The following is an 18,920-nucleotide window of genomic DNA, read 5'->3' on the forward strand; positions in this document are numbered from 1 at the left end:
CATCTGTGTGCTGAGCATCAAAAACATCTGGAACAAGCAGCAGAGCGGGACACTGGGAGCTGTTCTTAACTTCACTGTGGCTGTTAAAACAAGCCTGTGGTTCCTCTGACGTCCACCAGAGGCAGCAGCGAGTCAGTCCCCATAGACTCCCATATTAAAACTTTACAGCAGTGTTTGTTCTGTTGGAGACTTTTGGAGGAGCATTTTTAATGACATCATCTGATGACATCATCAATCATACTGTACTAACAGACTTATAAATATAGTGACTGCTCACCATGTCTGCGTTTTTTATTAGGGCCCGAGCACAAAAGTGCGAAGGCCCTATTGTATCTGCTCTGTTTCTTATTATTAGGGCCCGAGCACAAAAGTGCGAAGGCCCTATTGTATCTGCTCTGTTTCTTATTATTATTATTATTATTATTATTATTATTATTATTATTAGGGCCCGAGCACCGAGAGTGCGAAGGCCCTATTGTATCTGCTCTGTTTCTTATTATTATTATTATTATTATTATTATTATTATTATTATTATTATTATTATTATTATTATTTCGGCAAATGAATCGCCTTTTGAGGGCCTAAACATGCTCAAAAACTCATGAAATTTTGCACACGCATCAGGTCTGGTGAAAATTTACGTATTTTAATGTCCGTGAGACATGTCCAGGGAAAATTGGCTCAGTAGCGCCACCTAGAAAAATGAGAAACGCGAGCCCCGAGATGGGTATGACCTACATGTATAAAACTCGGAACACATATCTAACGTTCGGAGACGCACAAAAAGTCTATTATGGCCATGTCCTAAACCCAACAGGAAGTCCGCCATTTGGAAGTGAAGGTGACATTTTGGCTCTAATTTTGCCATTTCCATGCCTCGAACTTTTTCGAACTCCTCATTGGAATTTCATTGTACAAGCTTCATATTTGGTCAGTGTCAACTACACACCTGGGCCATGTTAAATTGCGGAGCTTTTGAGTTTTCGGGATACGGTGAGGCCGTGGCGCCACGGCGAATTTCGATGACTCGCCATGAAAATCTTATTGCCTCTCGTTCTGTCATACATTGTCCGACCTTGACCAAAGTGGACACATATGATAAGGCTCCACCCCTGAACATATTTCAACTGCCATATTTGACATCAGGGACAGCGCCACCTAGTGGGAACAGGAAATGTCATGTTTTACACTTTGGGGTACAGTATTGTAATGGGTGACATCTGCAGCCTCAAATTTCTCCAGGAAAGCCTTAAGGAGTTGGTCTTGGGTTACAGAGAAAACTGTGAGTTTTTGCTGAAGGGTGTGACCCCAGCAGCATGGCGAACATTGAGGTCTCGCCATGAAGAAACAAATTAGTGTAACTCAATGAAATCCAATGTGATCAGTACCAGATTTTACAGGGATGATGTCAGACCCGCCCTGAACAGATTGATATGCCCATTGTCAGGAATACGTAGAGCGCCACCTAGTGGCAACAGGAAATGTCATGTCTTTCATTTTGTTGTACTGATTTTCACAGGTTCATCGTGGCCACCTCAAAAGCGGTGAATATCACCATCAGTCCCTCTTGATGCTTCAGTGAGAAAATTGTGACTATAAACTGAACGGCGCACCCTGGTGGCAACGCAGTTCACCATGAAAGATGAAGTGGCTTTTGAGGGGCTTGAAAAGTTTAAAAGTCTTGAAATTTGGCGCACACCTCTAATGTGATGAGGGTTTTCTTTTATATGTTCATTTTCCTTGAACAGCGTTTAATGGCTCCACAGCGCCCCTACAAAATTTCAAAACAACAGCCCCTGCTCTGTGTTTTATGTATGAGTTTGAAACCTGGCAAGCTTATTGGAGATATCAAGATGTACAAAAAGTCTCTTGGAGCAATATCCCAAATCCAACAGGAAGTCAGCCATTTTAAAATTAATGTGTAAATTTGGCGACATTTTCCCCTCTTTTCAGGCCTCATACTTTGACGAACTCCTCCAAGGGATTTCATTAGATTTACGCGATCTCCTGTGTGTGGAATCTAAAGACCTTTGTGATGTTAAATTGCGAAGCTTTTACGCTCAGGGAAACGGGTGGTCATGGCGGCACGTGGAGTTTCAATCACCGCCAAAAGCAGTAACCTGCTGTCGCTCAAAAACACAATGTCCAATCTCTCCCAAAGGTCGCAGGCGTGATGGGACTCGAGCTCGGAAATGTTTGTTATGCCATTTGTCAGTAATGGTTAGAGCGCCACCTAGTGGGACGACTATATAATGGTTGAATGAGATGAAATTTTAGCTGGTGGTTAAATGCATGAATTCCATCAATGTGACATCAGATCGGAAGCGCTGGTTTTAGGTGTTGGGCTTGGCTCGACGCCGCTGGGGTGTGAGGGCCCTCATATCGCTGCTTGCAGCTTTAAGGGGCCCGAGCACAAAAGTGCGAAGGCCCTATTGTATCTGCTCTGTTTCTTATTATTATTATTATTATTATTATTATTATTATTATTATTATTATTATTATTATTATTATTATTATTATTATTATTTCGGCAAATGAATCGGCCTTTTGAGGGCCTAAACATGCTCGAAAACTCATGAAATTTTTTGCAGACTCGTCAGGTCTGGTGAAAATTTACGTATTTTAATGTCCGTAGACATGTCCAGGGAAAATTGGCTCAGTAGCGCCACCTAGAAAAATGAGAAACGCGAGCCCCGAGATGGGTATGACCTACATGTATAAAACTCGAACACATATCTAACGTTCGGAGACGCACATAAAAGTCTATTATGGCCATGTCCTAAACCCAACAGGAAGTCCGCCATTTGGAAGTGAAGGTGACATTTTGGCTCTAATTTTGCCATTTCCATGCCTCGAACTTTTGCGAACTCCTCATTGGAATTTCATCGCACAAGCTTCATATTTGGTCAGTCTCAACTACACACCTGGGCCATGTTAAATTGCGGAGCTTTTGAGTTTTCGGGTTACTGTGAGGTCGTGGCGCCACGGCTAATTTCGATGACTCGCCATGAAAATCTTATTGCCTCTCGTTCTGTCATACATTGTCCGACCTTGACCAAAGTGGACACATATGATAAGGCTCCACCCCTGAACATATTTCAACTGCCATATTTGACACCAGGGACAGCGCCACCTAGTGGGAACAGGAAATGTCATGTTTTACACTTTGGGGTACAGTATTGTAATGGGTGACATCTGCAGCCTCAAATTTCTCCAGGAAAGCCTTAAGGAGTTGGTCTTGGGTTACAGAGAAAACTGTGAGTTTTCGCTGAAGGGTGTGACCCCAGCAGCATGGCGAACATTGAGGTCTCGCCATGAAGAAACAAATTAGTGTAACTCAATGAAATCCAATCTGATCAGTACCAGATTTTACAGGGATGATGTCAGACCCGCCCTGAACAGATTGATATGCCCATTGTCAGGAATACGTAGAGCGCCACCTAGTGGCACCAGGAAATGTCATGTCTTTCATTTTGTTGTACTGATTTTCACAGGTTCATCGTGGCCACCTCAAAAGCGGTGAATATCACCATCAGTCCCTCTTGATGCTTCAGTGAGAAAATTGTGACTATAAACTGAACGGCGCACCCTGGTGGCAACGCAGTTCACCATGAAAGATGAAGTGGCTTTTGAGGGGCTTGAAAAGTTTAAAAAGTCTTGAAATTTGGCGCACACCTCTAATGTGATGAGGATTTCTTTTATATGTTCATTTTCCTTGAACAGCGCAAAATGGCTCCACAGCGCCCCCTACAAAATTTCAAAACAACAGCCCCTGCTCTGTGTTTTATGTATGAGTTTGAAACCTGGCAAGCTTATTGGAGATATGAAGATGTACAAAAAGTCTCTTGGAGCAATATCCCAAATCCAACAGGAAGTCAGCCATTTTAAAATTAATGTGTAAATTTGGCGACATTTTCCCTCTTTTCAGGCCTCATACTTTGACGAACTCCTCCAAGGGATTTCATTAGATTTACACGATCTCCTGTGTGTGGAATCTAAAGACCTTTGTGATGTTAAATTGCGAAGCTTTTTACGTTCAGGGAAACGGGTGGTCATGGCGGCACGTGGAGTTTCAATCACCGCCAAAAGCAGTAACCTGCTGTCGCTCAAAAACACAATGTCCAATCTCTCCCAAAGGTCGCAGGCGTGATGAGACTCGAGCTCGGAAATGTTTGTTATGCCATTTGTCAGTAATGGTTAGAGCGCCACCTAGTGGGACGACTATAATAATGGTTGAATGAGATGAAATTTTAGCTGGTGGTTAAATGCATGAATTCCATCAATGTGACATCAGATCGGAAGCGCTGGTTTTAGGTGTTGGGCTTGGCTCGACGCCGGGGTGCGAGGGCCCTCATATCGCTGCTTGCAGCTTTATTATTATTATTATTATTATTATTATTTCGGCATTATTATGAATCGGCAAATGAATCGGCCTTTGAGGGCCTAAACATGCTCGAAAACTCATGAAATTTTGCAGACGCGTCAGGTCTGGTGAAAATTTACGTATTTTAATGTCCGTGAGACATGTCCAGGGAAAATTGGCTCAGTAGCGCCACCTAGAAAATGAGAAACGCGAGCCCCCGAGATGGGTATGACCTACATGTATAAAACTCGAACACATATCTAACGTTCGGAGACGCACAAAAAAGTCTATTATGGCCATGTCCTAAACCCAACAGGAAGTCCGCCATTTGGAAGTGAAGGTGACATTTGGCTCTAATTTTGCCATTTCCATGCCTCGAACTTTTGCGAACTCCTCATTGGAATTTCATCGTACAAGCTTCATATTTGGTCAGTCTCAACTACACACCTGGGCCATGTTAAATTGCGGAGCTTTTGAGTTTTCGGGTTACTGTGAGGCCGTGGCGCCACGGCGAATTTCGATGACTCGCCATGAAAATCTTATTGCCTCTCGTTCTGTCATACATTGTCCGACCTTGACCAAAGTGGACACATATGATAAGGCTCCACCCCTGAACATATTTCAACTGCCATATTTGACATCAGGGACAGCGCCACCTAGTGGGAACAGGAAATGTCATGTTTTACACTTTGGGGTACAGTATTGTAATGGGTGACATCTGCAGCCTCAAATTTCTCCAGGAAAGCCTTAAGGAGTTGGTCTTGGGTTACAGAGAAAACTGTGAGTTTTTCGCTGAAGGGTGTGACCCCAGCTGCATGGCTTAACATTGAGGTCTCGCCATGAAGAAACAAATTAGTGTAACTCAATGAAATCCAATCTGATCAGTACCAGATTTTACAGGGATGATGTCAGACCCGCCCTGAACAGATTGATATGCCCATTGTCAGGAATACGTAGAGCGCCACCTAGTGGCAACAGGAAATGTCATGTCTTTCATTTTGTTGTACTGATTTTCACAGGTTCATCATGGCCACCTCAAAAGCGGTGAATATTAACATCAGTCCCTCGTGATGCTTCAGTGAGAAAATTGTGACTTTAAACTGAACGGCGCACCCTGGTGGCATCGCGGTTCACCATGACCAATGAAGTGGCTTTTGAGGGGCTTGGAAAGTTTAAAAGTCTTGAAAATTGGCGCACACCTCTAATGTGATGAGGATTTCTTTTTATATGTTCATTTTCCTTGAACAGCGCAAAATGGCTCCACAGCGCCCCCTACAAAATTTCAAAACAACAGCCCCTGCTCTGTGTTTTATGTATGAGGTTGAAACCTGGCAAGCTTATTGGAGATATCAAGATGTACAAAAAGTCTCTTGGAGCAATATCCCAAATCCAACAGGAAGTCAGCCATTTTAAAATCAATGTGTAAATTTGGCGACATTTTCCCTCTTTTCAGGCCTCATACTTTGACGAACTCCTCCAAGGGATTTCATTAGATTTACGCGATCTCCTGTGTGTGGAATCTAAAGACCTTGGTGATGTTAAATTGCGAAGCTTTTACGTTCAGGGAAACGGGTGGTCATGGCGGCACGTGGAGTTTCAATCACCGCCAAAAGCAGTAACCTGCTGTCGCTCAAAAAACACAATGTCCAATCTCTCCCAAAGGTCGCAGGCGTGATGAGACTCGAGCTCGGAAATGTTTGTTATGCCATTTGTCAGTAATGGTTAGAGCGCCACCTAGTGGGACGACTATAATAATGGTTGAATGAGATGAAATTTTAGCTGGTGGTTAAATGCATGAATTCCATCAATGTGACATGAGATCGGAAGCGCTGGTTTTAGGTGTTGGGCTTGGCTCGACGCCAAAAAGCGAGGGCCCTCATATCGCTGCTTGCAGCTTTAATTAGGGCCCGAGCACAAAAGTGCGAAGGCCCTATTGTATCTGCTCTGTTTCTTATTATTATTATTATTATTATTATTATTATTATTATTATTATTATTATTATTATTATTTCGGCAAATGAATCGGCCTTTTGAGGGCCTAAACATGCTCGAAAACTCATGAAATTTTGCAGACGCGCCAGGTCTGGTGAAAATTTACGTATTTTAATGTCCGTAGACATGTCCAGGGAAAATTGGCTCAGTAGCGCCACCTAGAAAAATGAGAAACGCGAGCCCCGAGATGGGTATGACCTACATGTATAAAACTCGAACACATATCTAGCGTTCGAGACGCACATAAAAGTCTATTATGGCCATGTCCTAAACCCAACAGGAAGTCCGCCATTTGGAAGTGAAGTTGACATTTTGGCTCTAATTTTGCCATTTCCATGCCTCGAACTTTTGCGAACTCCTCATTGGAATTTCATCGTCCAAGCTTCATATTTGGTCAGTGTCAACTACACACCTGGGCCATGTTAAATTGCGGAGGTTTTGAGTTTTCGGGTTACTGTGAGGCCGTGGCGCCACGGCGAATTTCGATGACTCGCCATGAAAATCTTATTGCCTCTCGTTCTGTCATACATTGTCCGACCTTGACCAAAGTGGACACATATGATAAGGCTCCACCCCTGAACATATTTCAACTGCCATATTTGACACCAGGGACAGCGCCACCTAGTGGGAACAGGAAATGTCATGTTTTACACTTTGGGGTACAGTATTGTAATGGGTGACATCTGCAGCCTCAAATTTCTCCAGGAAAGCCTTAAGGAGTTGGTCTTGGGTTACAGAAAACTGTGAGTTTTCGCTGAAGGGTGTGACCCCAGCAGCATGGCGAACATTGAGGTCTCGCCATGAAGAAACAAATTAGTGTAACTCAATGAAATCCAATCTGATCAGTACCAGATTTTACAGGGATGATGTCAGACCCGCCCTGAACAGATTGATATGCCCATTGTCAGGAATACGTAGAGCGCCACCTAGTGGCACCAGGAAATGTCATGTCTTTCATTTTGTTGTACTGATTTTCACAGGTTCATCGTGGCCACCTCAAAAGCGGTGAATATCACCATCAGTCCCTCTTGATGCTTCAGTGAGAAAATTGTGACTATAAACTGAACGGCGCACCCTGGTGGCAGCGCAGTTCACCATGAAAGATGAAGTGGCTTTTGAGGGACTTGAAAAGTTTAAAAAGTCTTGAAATTTGGCGCACACCTCTAATGTGATGAGGATTTCTTTTATATGTTCATTTTCCTTGAACAGCGCAAAATGGCTCCACAGCGCCCCCTACAAAATTTCAAAACAACAGCCCCTGCTCTGTGTTTTATGTATGAGTTTGAAACCTGGCAAGCTTATTGGAGATATCAAGATGTACAAAAAGTCTCTTGGAGCAATATCCCAAATCCAACAGGAAGTCAGCCATTTTAAAATTAATGTGTAAATTTGGCGACATTTTCCCTCTTTTCAGGCCTCATACTTTGACGAACTCCTCCAAGGGATTTCATTAGATTTACGCGATCTCCTGTGTGTGGAATCTAAAGACCTTTGTGATGTTAAATTGCGAAGCTTTTACGTTCAGGGAAACGGGGTGGTCATGGCGGCACGTGGAGTTTCACTCACTCGCCAAAAAGCAGTAACCTGCTGTCGCTCAAAAACACAATGTCCAATCTCTCCCAAAGTTCGCAGGCGTGATGAGACTCGAGCTCGGAAATGTTTGTTATGCCATTTGTCAGCAATGGTTAGAGCGCCACCTAGTGGGACGACTATAATAATGGTTGAATGAGATGAAATTTTAGCTGGTGGTTAAATGCATGAATTCCATCAATGTGACATCAGATCGGAAGCGCTGGTTTTAGGTGTTGGGCTTGGCTCGACGCGGCCAAAAGCGAGAGGGCCCTCATATCGCTGCTTGCAGCTTTAATTAGGGCCCGAGCACAAAAGTGCGAAGGCCCTATTGTATCTGCTCCGTTTCTTATTATTATTATTATTATTATTATTATTCAGGCAAAACAAGGGCCTTTTGAGGGCCTAAACATGCTCAAAAACTCTTGAAATTTTGCACACATGCCAGGTCTGGTGAAAATTTTGTATTTTAATGGTTTTACATATGCCAATGGGCAATGGCTCTAGAGCGCCACCTATGCCTTGTTAAATGCAGCCCTACGAACACATCGTTTGAGCTACATGTATGAAATTTGGCACACATGTGTATCATGACAAGACGAACAAAAAGTCTGTTATGGCCATTGACGCTAAACCCAACAGGAAGTCCGCAATTTAGAAGTGAATGTGACATTTTGGCTCTAATTTTGCCATTTCCATGCCTCGAACTTTTTCGAACTCCTCATTGGAATTTCATTGTACAAGCTTCATATTTGGTCAGTGTCAACTACACACCTGGGCCATGTTAAATTGCGGAGCTTTTGAGTTTTCGGGATACGGTGTGCCTGGCCGTGGCGCCGTGGCGAATTTCGATGACTCGCCATGAAAATCTTGTTGCCTCTCGTTCTGTCATACATTGTCCGACCTTGACCAAAGTGGACACATATGATAAGGCTCCACCCCTGAACATATTTCAACTGCCATATTTGACATCAGGTACAGCGCCACCTAGTGGGAACAGGAAATGTCATGTTTTACACTTTGGGGTACAGTATTGTAATGGGTGACATCTGCAGCCTCAAATTTCTCCAGGAAAGCCTTAAGGAGTTGGTCTTGGGTTACAGTGAAAACTGTGAGTTTTCGCTGAAAGGGTGTGACCCCAGCAGCATGGCGAACATTGATGTCTCGCCATGAAGAAACAAATTAGTATAACTCAATGAACTCTAGTCTGATCAGTACCAGACTTTACAGGGATGATGTCAGATCCGCCCTGAACAGAATGATATGCCCATTGTCAGGAATAGGTAGAGCGCCTCCTAGTGGCACCAGGAAATGCCATGGCTTTCATTTTCTTCTACTGATTTTCACAGGTTCATCGTGGCCACCTCAAAAGCGGTGAATATCACCATCAGTCCCTCATGATGCTTCAGTGAGAAAATTGTGAGTTTAAACTGAACGGCGCACCCTGGTGGCAACGCAGTTCACCATGAACACTGAAGTGGCTTTTAACGGGCTTGGAAACTTTAAAAAGTCTTGAAATTTGGCGCACACCTCCAATGTGATGAAGGCTTTGTTGTTATGTGATCATTTTCCTTGAATAGCGCAAAATGGCTCCACAGCGCCCCCTACAAAATTTCAAAACAACAGCCCCTGCTCTGTGTTTTATGTATGAGTTTGAAACCTGGCAAGCTTATTGGAGATATCAAGATGTACAAAAAAGTCTCTTGGAGCAATATCCCAAATCCAACAGGAAGTCAGCCATTTTAAAATTAATGTGTAAATTTGGCGACATTTTCCCTGTTTTCAGGCCTCATACTTTGACGAACTCCTCCAAGGGATTTCATTAGATTTACACGATCTCCTGTGTGTGGAATCTAAAGACCTTTGTGATGTTAAATTATGAAGCTTTTTACGTTCAGGGAAAGCGGGGTGGTCATGGCGGCACACGTGATTTCAATCACCGCCAAAAGCAGTAATCTGCTGTCGCTCAAAAACACAATGTCCAATCTCTCCCAAAGGTCGCAGGCGTGATGAGACTCGAGCTCGGAAATGTTTGTTATGCCTTTTGTCAGTAATGGTTACAGCGCCACCTAGTGGGACGACTATAATAATGGTTGAATGAGATGAAATTTTAGCTGGTGGTTAAATGCATGAATTCCATCAATGTGACATCAGATCGGAAGCGCTGGTTTTAGGTGTTGGGCTTGGCTCGACGCGTACCAAAAGTGCGAGGGCCCTCATATCGCTGCTTGCAGCTTTAATTATTATTATTATTATTATTATTTCGGCAAATGAATCGGCCTTTTGAGGGCCTAAACATGCTCGAAAACTCATGAAATTTTGCAGACGCGTCAGGTCTGGTGAAAATTTACGTATTTTAATGTCCGTGAGACATGTCCAGGGAAAATTGGCTCAGTAGCGCCACCTAGAAAAATGAGAAACGCGAGCCCCGAGATGGGTATGACCTACATGTATAAAACTCGAACACATATCTAACGTTCGGAGACGCACGTAAAAGTCTATTATGGCCATGTCCTAAACCCAACAGGAAGTCCGCCATTTGGAAGTGAAGGTGACATTTTGGCTCTAATTTTGCCATTTCCATGCCTCGAACTTTTGCGAACTCCTCATTGGAATTTCATCGTACAAGCTTCATATTTGGTCAGTGTCAACTACACCCCTGGGCCATGTTAAATTGCGGAGCTTTTGAGTTTTCGGGTTACTGTGAGGCCGTGGCGCCACGGCGAATTTCGATGACTCGCCATGAAAATCTTATTGCCTCTCGTTCTGTCATACATTGTCCGACCTTGACCAAAGTGGACACATATGATAAGGCTCCACCCCTGAACATATTTCAACTGCCATATTTGACACCAGGGACAGCGCCACCTAGTGGGAACAGGAAATGTCATGTTTTACACTTTGGGGTACAGTATTGTAATGGGTGACATCTGCAGCCTCAAATTTCTCCAGGAAAGCCTTAAGGAGTTGGTCTTGGGTTACAGAGAAAACTGTGAGTTTTCGCTGAAGGTGTGACCCCAGCAGCATGGCGAACATTGAGGTCTCGCCATGAAGAAACAAATTAGTGTAACTCAATGAAATCCAATCTGATCAGTACCAGATTTTACAGGGATGATGTCAGACCCGCCCTGAACAGATTGATATGCCCATTGTCAGGAATACGTAGAGCGCCACCTAGTGGCACCAGGAAATGTCATGTCTTTCATTTTGTTGTACTGATTTTCACAGGTTCATCGTGGCCACCTCAAAAGCGGTGAATATCACCATCAGTCCCTCTTCATGCTTCAGTGAGAAAATTGTGACTATAAACTGAACGGCGCACCCTGGTGGCAGCGCAGTTCACCATGAAAGATGAAGTGGCTTTTGAGGGGCTTGAAAAGTTTAAAAGTCTTGAAATTTGGCGCACACCTCTAATGTGATGAGGATTTCTTTTTATATGTTCATTTTCCTTGAACAGCGCAAAATGGCTCCACAGCGCCCCTACAAAATTTCAAAACAACAGCCCCTGCTCTGTGTTTTATGTATGAGTTTGAAACCTGGCAAGCTTATTGGAGATATCAAGATGTACAAAAAGTCTCTTGGAGCAATATCCCAAATCCAACAGGAAGTCAGCCATTTTAAAATTAAGGTGTAAATTTGGCGACATTTTCCCTCTTTTCAGGCCTCATGCTTTGACGAACTCCTCCAAGGGATTTCATTAGATTTACGCGATCTCCTGTGTGTGGAATCTAAAGACCTTTGTGATGTTAAATTGCGAAGCTTTTTACGTTCAGGGAAACGGGGTGGTCATGGCGGCACGTGGAGTTTCAATCACTCGCCAAAAAGCAGTAACCTGCTGTCGCTCAAAAACACAATGTCCAATCTCTCCCAAAGGTCGCAGGCGTGATGAGACTCGAGCTCGGAAATGTTTGTTATGCCATTTGTCAGTAATGGTTAGAGCGCCACCTAGTGGGACGACTATAATAATGGTTGAATGAGATGAAATTTTAGCTGGTGGTTAAATGCATGAATTCCATCAATGTGACATCAGATCGAAGCGCTGGTTTTAGGTGTTGGGCTTGGCTCGACGCGCCGGGGGTGCGAGGGCCCTCATATCGCTGCTTGCAGCTTTAATTATTATTATTATTATTATTATTATTATTATTATTATTATTATTAGGGCCCGAGCACCGAGAGTGCGAAGGCCCTATTGTATCTGCTCTGTTTCTTATTATTGGGGCCCGAGCACAAAAGTGCGAAAGGCCTATTGTATCTGCTCTGTTTCTTATTATTATTATTATTATTATTATTATTATTATTATTATTATTATTATTATTATTATTATTTTCGGCAAATGAATCGGCCTTTTGAGGGCCTAAACATGCTCGAAAACTCATGAAATTTTGCAGACGCAGCGTCAGGTCTGGTGAAAATTTACGTATTTTAATGTCCGTAGACATGTCCAGGGAAAATTGGCTCAGTAGCGCCACCTAGAAAAATGAGAAACGCGAGCCCCGAGATGGGTATGACCTACATGTATAAAACTCGGAACACATATCTAACGTTCGGAGACGCACACAAAAAGTCTATTATGGCCATGTCCTAAACCCAACAGGAAGTCCGCCATTTGGAAGTGAAGGTGACATTTTGGCTCTAATTTTGCCATTTCCATGCCTCGAACTTTTGCGAACTCCTCATTGGAATTTCATCGTACAAGCTTCATATTTGGTCAGTGTCAACTACACACCTGGGCCATGTTAAATTGCGGAGCTTTTGAGTTTTCGGGTTACTGTGAGGCCGTGGCGCCACGGCGAATTTCGATGACTCGCCATGAAAATCTTATTGCCGCTCGTTCTGTCATACATTGTCCGACCTTGACCAAAGTGGACACATATGATAAGGCTCACACCCTGAACATATTTCAACTGCCATATTTGACATCAGGGACAGCGCCACCTAGTGGGAACAGGAAATGTCATGTTTTACACTTTGGGGTACAGTATTGTAATGGGTGACATCTGCAGCCTCAAATTTCTCCAGGAAAGCCTTAAGGAGTTGGTCTTGGGTTACAGAGAAAACTGTGAGTTTTCGCTGAAGGGTGTGACCCCAGCAGCATGGCGAACATTGAGGTCTCGCCATGAAGAAACAAATTAGTGTAACTCAATGAAATCCAATCTGATCAGTACCAGATTTTACAGGGATGATGTCAGACCCGCCCTGAACAGATTGATATGCCCATTGTCAGGAATACGTAGAGCGCCACCTAGTGGCACCAGGAAATGTCATGTCTTTCATTTTGTTGTACTGATTTTCACAGGTTCATCGTGGCCACCTCAAAAGCGGTGAATATCACCATCAGTCCCTCTTGATGCTTCAGTGAGAAAATTGTGACTTTAAACTGAACGGCGCACCCTGGTGGCAACGCAGTTCACCATGAAAGATGAAGTGGCTTTTGAGGGGCTTGAAAAGTTTAAAAGTCTTGAAATTTGGCGCACACCTCTAATGTGATGAGGGATTTCTTTTTATATGTTCAGTTTCCTTGAACAGCGCAAAATGGCTCCACAGCGCCCCTACAAAATTTCAAAACAACAGCCCCTGCTCTGTGTTTTATGTATGAGTTTGAAACCTGGCAAGCTTATTGGAGATATCAAGATGTACAAAAAAGTCTCTTGGAGCAATATCCCAAATCCAACAGGAAGTCAGCCATTTTAAAATTAATGTGTAAATTTGGCGACATTTTCCCTCTTTTCAGGCCTCATGCTTTGACGAACTCCTCCAAGGGATTTCATTAGATTTACGCGATCTCCTGTGTGTGGAATCTAAAGACCTTTGTGATGTTAAATTGCGAAGCTTTTACGTTCAGGGAAGCGGGGTGGTCATGGCGGCACGTGGAGTTTCAATCACCGCCAAAAGCAGTAACCTGCTGTCGCTCAAAAACACAATGTCCAATCTCTCCCAAAGGTTGCAGGCGTGATGAGACTCGAGCTCGGAAATGTTTGTTATGCCATTTGTCAGTAATGGTTAGAGCGCCACCTAGTGGGACGACTATAATAATGGTTGAATGAGATGAAATTTTAGCTGGTGGTTAAATGCATGAATTCCATCAATGTGACATCAGATCAGAAGCGCTGGTTTTAGGTGTTGGGCTTGGCTCGACGTGCGGGGTCGCGAGGGCCCTCATATCGCTGCTTGCAGCTTTAATTATTATTATTATTATTATTATTATTATTATTATTATTATTATTATTATTATTATTATTATTATTTCGGCAAATGAATCGGCCTTTTGAGGGCCTAAACATGCTCGAAAACTCATGAAATTTTGCAGACGCGTCAGGTCTGGTGAAAATTACGTATTTTAATGTCCGTAGACATGTCCAGGGAAAATTGGCTCAGTAGCGCCACCTAGAAAAATGAGAAACTTGAGCCCCGAGATGGGTATGAGCTACATGTATAAAACTCGGAACACATATCTAACGTTTGGAGACGCACAAAAAGTCTATTATGGCCATGTCCTAAACCCAACAGGAAGTCCGCCATTTGGAAGTGAAGGTGACATTTTGGCTCTAATTTTGCCATTTCCATGCCTCGAACTTTGCGAACTCCTCATTGGAATTTCATCGTACAAGCTTCATATTTGGTCAGTGTCAACTACACACCTGGGCCATGTTAAATTGCGGAGCTTTGAGTTTTCGGGATACGGTGAGGCCGTGGCGCCACGGCGAATTTCGATGACTCGCCATGAAAATCTTATTGCCTCTCGTTCTGTCATACATTGTCCGACCTTGACCAAAGTGGACACATATGATAAGGCTCCACCCCTGAACATATTTCAACTGCCATATTTTACATCAGGGACAGCGCCACCTAGTGGGAACAGGAAATGTCATGTTTTACACTTTGGGGTACAGTATTGTAATGGGTGACATCTGCAGCCTCAAATTTCTCCAGGAAAGCCTTAAGGAGTTGGTCTTGGGTTACAGAGAAAACTGTGAGTTTTCGCTGAAGGGTGTGACCCCAGCAGCATGGCGAACATTGAGGTCTCGCCATGAAGAAACAAATTAGTGTAACTCAATGAAATCCAATCTGATCAGTACCAGATTTTACAGGGATGATGTCAGACCCGCCCTGAACAGATTGATATGCCCATTGTCAGGAATACGTAGAGCGCCACCTAGTGGCACCAGGAAATGTCATGTCTTTCATTTTGTTGTACTGATTTTCACAGGTTCATCGTGGCCACCTCAAAAGCGGTGAATATCACCATCAGTCCCTCTTGATGCTTCAGTGAGAAAATTGTGACTATAAACTGAACGGCGCACCCTGGTGGCAACGCAGTTCACCATGAAAAATGAAGTAGCTTTTAAGGGGCTTGGAAATTTTAAAAAGTCTTGGAATTTGGCCCAAACCTCCAATGTGATGAGGGCTTTGTTTTTATGTGATTATTTTCCTTGAATAGTGCAAAATGGCTCCACAGCGCCCCCTACAAAATTTCAAAACATCAGCCCCTGCTCTGTGTTTTATTTATAAGTCTGAAACCTGGTAAGCTTATGGAGGATATCAAGATGTACAAAAAAGTCTCTTGGAGCAATATCCCAAATCCAACAGGAAGTCAGCCATTTTAAAATTAAGGTGTAATTTTAGCCACTTTTTCGACTCTTTTCAGGCCTCATACTTTGACGAACTCCTCCAAGGGATTTCATCAGATTAACCCGATCTCCTGTGTGTGGAATCTAAAGACCTTTGTGATGTTAAATTGCGAAGCTTTTTACGTTCAGGGAAACGGGGTGGCCATGGCGGCACGTGGAGTTTCAATCACTCGCCAAAAAGCTGTAATCTGCTGTCACTCAAAAACACAATGTCCAATCTCTCCCAAAGATCGCAGGCATGATGAGACTCAAGGTCGGAAATGTTTGTTATCCCATTTGTCAATAATGGTTAGAGCGCCACCTAGTGGGACGACTATAATAATGGTTGAATGAGATGAAATTTTAGGTGGTGGTTCTAGGCATGATTTCCATCAATGTGACATCAGATCGGACGTGCTGGTTTGTAGGTGTTGGGCGTGGCCCGACGTGCCGGGGTGCGAGGGCCCTCATAACGCTGCTTGCAGCTTTAATTATTATTATTATTATTATTATTATTATTTCGGCAAATGAATCGGCCTTTTGAGGGCCTAAACATGCTCGAAAACTCATGAAATTTTGCAGACGCGTCAGGTCTGGTGAAAATTACGTATTTTAATATCCGTGAGACATGTCCAGGGAAAATTGGCTCAGTAGCGCCACCTAGAAAAATGAGAAAGCACGCAAGCCCCGAGATGGGTATGACCTACATGTATAAAACTCGGAACACATATCTAACGTTCGGAGACGCACATAAAAGTCTATTATGGCCATGTCCTAAACCCAACAGGAAGTCCGCCATTTGGAAGTGAAGGTGACATTTTGGCTCTAATTTTGCCATTTCCATGCCTCGAACTTTTGCGAACTCCTCATTGGAATTTCATCGTACAAGCTTCATATTTGGTCAGTGTCAACTACACACCTGGGCCATGTTAAATTGCGGAGCTTTTGAGTTTTCGGGTTACTGTGAGGCCGTGGCACCACGGCGAATTTCAATGACTCGCCATGAAAATCTTATTGCCTCTCGTTCTGTCATACATTGTCCGACCTTGACCAAAGTGGACACATATGATAAGGCTCCACCCTGAACATATTTCAACTGCCATATTTGACACCAGGGACAGCGCCACCTAGTGGGAACAGGAAATGTCATGTTTTACACTTTGGGGTACAGTATTGTAATGGGTGACATCTGCAGCCTCAAATTTCTCCAGGAAAGCCTTAAGGAGTTGGTCTTGGGTTACAGACAAAACTGTGAGTTTTCGCTGAAGGGTGTGACCCCAGCAGCATGGCGAACATTGAGGTCTCGCCATGAAGAAACAAATTAGTGTAACTCAATGAAATCCAATCTGATCAGTACCAGATTTTACAGGGATGATGTCAGACCCGCCCTGAACAGATTGATATGCCCATTGTCAGGAATACGTAGAGCGCCACCTAGTGGCACCAGGAAATGTCATGTCTTTCATTTTGTTGTACTGATTTTCACAGGTTCATCGTGGCCACCTCAAAAGCGGTGAATATCACCATCAGTCCCTCTTGATGCTTCAGTGAGAAAATTGTGACTATAAACTGAACGGCGCACCCTGGTGGCAACGCAGTTCACCATGAAAGATGAAGTGGCTTTTGAGGGGCTTGAAAAGTTTAAAAAGTCTTGAAATTTGGCGCACACCTCTAATGTGATGAGCGATTACTTTTTATATGTTCATTTTCCTTGAAGAGCGCAAAATGGCTCCACAGCGCCCCCTACAAAATTTCAAAACAACAGCCCCTGCTCTGTGTTTTATGTATGAGTTTGAAACCTGGCAAGCTTATTGGAGATATCAAGATGTACAAAAAGTCTCTTGGAGCAATATCCCAAATCCAACAGGAAGTCAGCCATTTTAAAATTAATGTGTAAATTTGGCGACATTTTCCCTCTTTTCAGGCCTCATACTTTGACGAACTCCTCCAAGGGATTTCATTAGATTTACGCGATCTCCTGTGTGTGGAATCTAAAGACCTTTGCGATGTTAAATTGCGAAGCTTTTTACGTTCAGGGAAACGGGGTGGTCATGGCGGCACGTGGAGTTTCAATCACTCGCCAAAAAGCAGTAACCTGCTGTCGCTCAAAAACACAATGTCCAATCTCTCCCAAAGTTCGCAGGCGTGATGAGACTCGAGCTCGGAAATGTTTGTTATGCCATTTGTCAGTAATGGTTACAGCGCCACCTAGTGGGACGACTATAATAATGGTTGAATGAGATGAAATTTTAGCTGGTGGTTAAATGCATGAATTCCATCAATGTGACATCAGATCGGAAGCGCTGGTTTTAGGTGTTGGGCTTGGCTCGACGCGCCGGGGGTGCGAGGGCCCTCATATCGCTGCTTGCAGCTTTAATTTTGTTTATAATCAACAAAGTAAAACTGGACTTTTAAATGCGACAGCTTTAAGGTCACTTTTTTTATTCTAATAACGAATAAAATGCCATCCATCCATTCGCTTCCGCTTATCCTTTTCAGGGTCGCGGGGGGCGCTGGAGCCTATCCCAGCTGTCATAGGGCGAGAGGCGGGGTACACCCTGGACAGGCCGCCAGTCTGTCGCAGGGCCAACACACAGGGACAAACAACCATTCACTCGCACATTCACACCTAGTGGCAATTTGGATTTTCCAATTAACCTATCCCCACAAGTTGCATGTCTTTGGACGGTGGGAGGAAGCCGGAGTACCCGGAGAGAACCCACGCAAACACGGGGAGAACATGCAAACTCCACACAGAAAGACCCCGGCCTGATGTCGGAATTGAACTCAGGACCTTCTTGCTGTGCGGCAACAGTGCTAACCACCGTGCCACCGTGCTGCCCAACGAATAAAATGAAATTATAAAAATAAACAGAAGCTTAGAAACGAGACTATAACATACTGTAATATTCGACATATCACTGTTTGCACTGCTGCATATACCTGCAGACATCCAGGAGGAGTCACTCCTCCTCTTTTCTATGAGTTTAAAGTAATCTACAGTAAAAAGGTGTTTTATAAAGCTCAGTAACTGTGTGACATCAGACGTGTGCGTTGTGCTGCACGCTCCTACCCTCGGGTCGCTGGGCGACTCCAGCAAGCTGAACAGGTCGTCGGACGTGAAGCGAGACCCGGGCTGGGTGACGCCCAGCTCCTCCAGCTGAGGCTTGAACAGCTCCTGGATCAGGCTCTCGAAGTCTGGGAACAGAAAACAGACACGAGCGCTCAGCAGGAGGCAGAACGCCGACCCGAGCCTGAATCTGCAACCACACCTTCTGTTTTTTAACAGTGAGATTAATGGATCGCCTCTTTGTGTGATGGTGGCGACCTGGCGGCTGCACAGAAGAAAAACCTGCTCAGAAGAACTTCACAGTCACATCCAGGACT

The 18,920-nt window shown here is 43.8% G+C and overlaps 1 protein-coding gene across 1 annotated transcript in view; it reads right to left on the reverse strand.

The window, feature by feature from the left end:
* stxbp4 (syntaxin binding protein 4) overlaps positions 1 to 18,920 on the reverse strand; it is a 59,344-nt gene that overhangs the window by 17,701 nt on the left and 22,723 nt on the right. Inside the window, exon 14 of the mRNA XM_039616235.1 lies at positions 18,607 to 18,731. Coding sequence (XP_039472169.1) covers positions 18,607 to 18,731 — 125 coding nt within the window. The remainder of the gene's footprint in view (positions 1 to 18,606; positions 18,732 to 18,920) is intronic.

This window comes from Oreochromis aureus, linkage group 8 (genome assembly GCF_013358895.1).
Source record: "Oreochromis aureus strain Israel breed Guangdong linkage group 8, ZZ_aureus, whole genome shotgun sequence".
Lineage (NCBI taxonomy): Eukaryota > Metazoa > Chordata > Actinopteri > Cichliformes > Cichlidae > Oreochromis > Oreochromis aureus.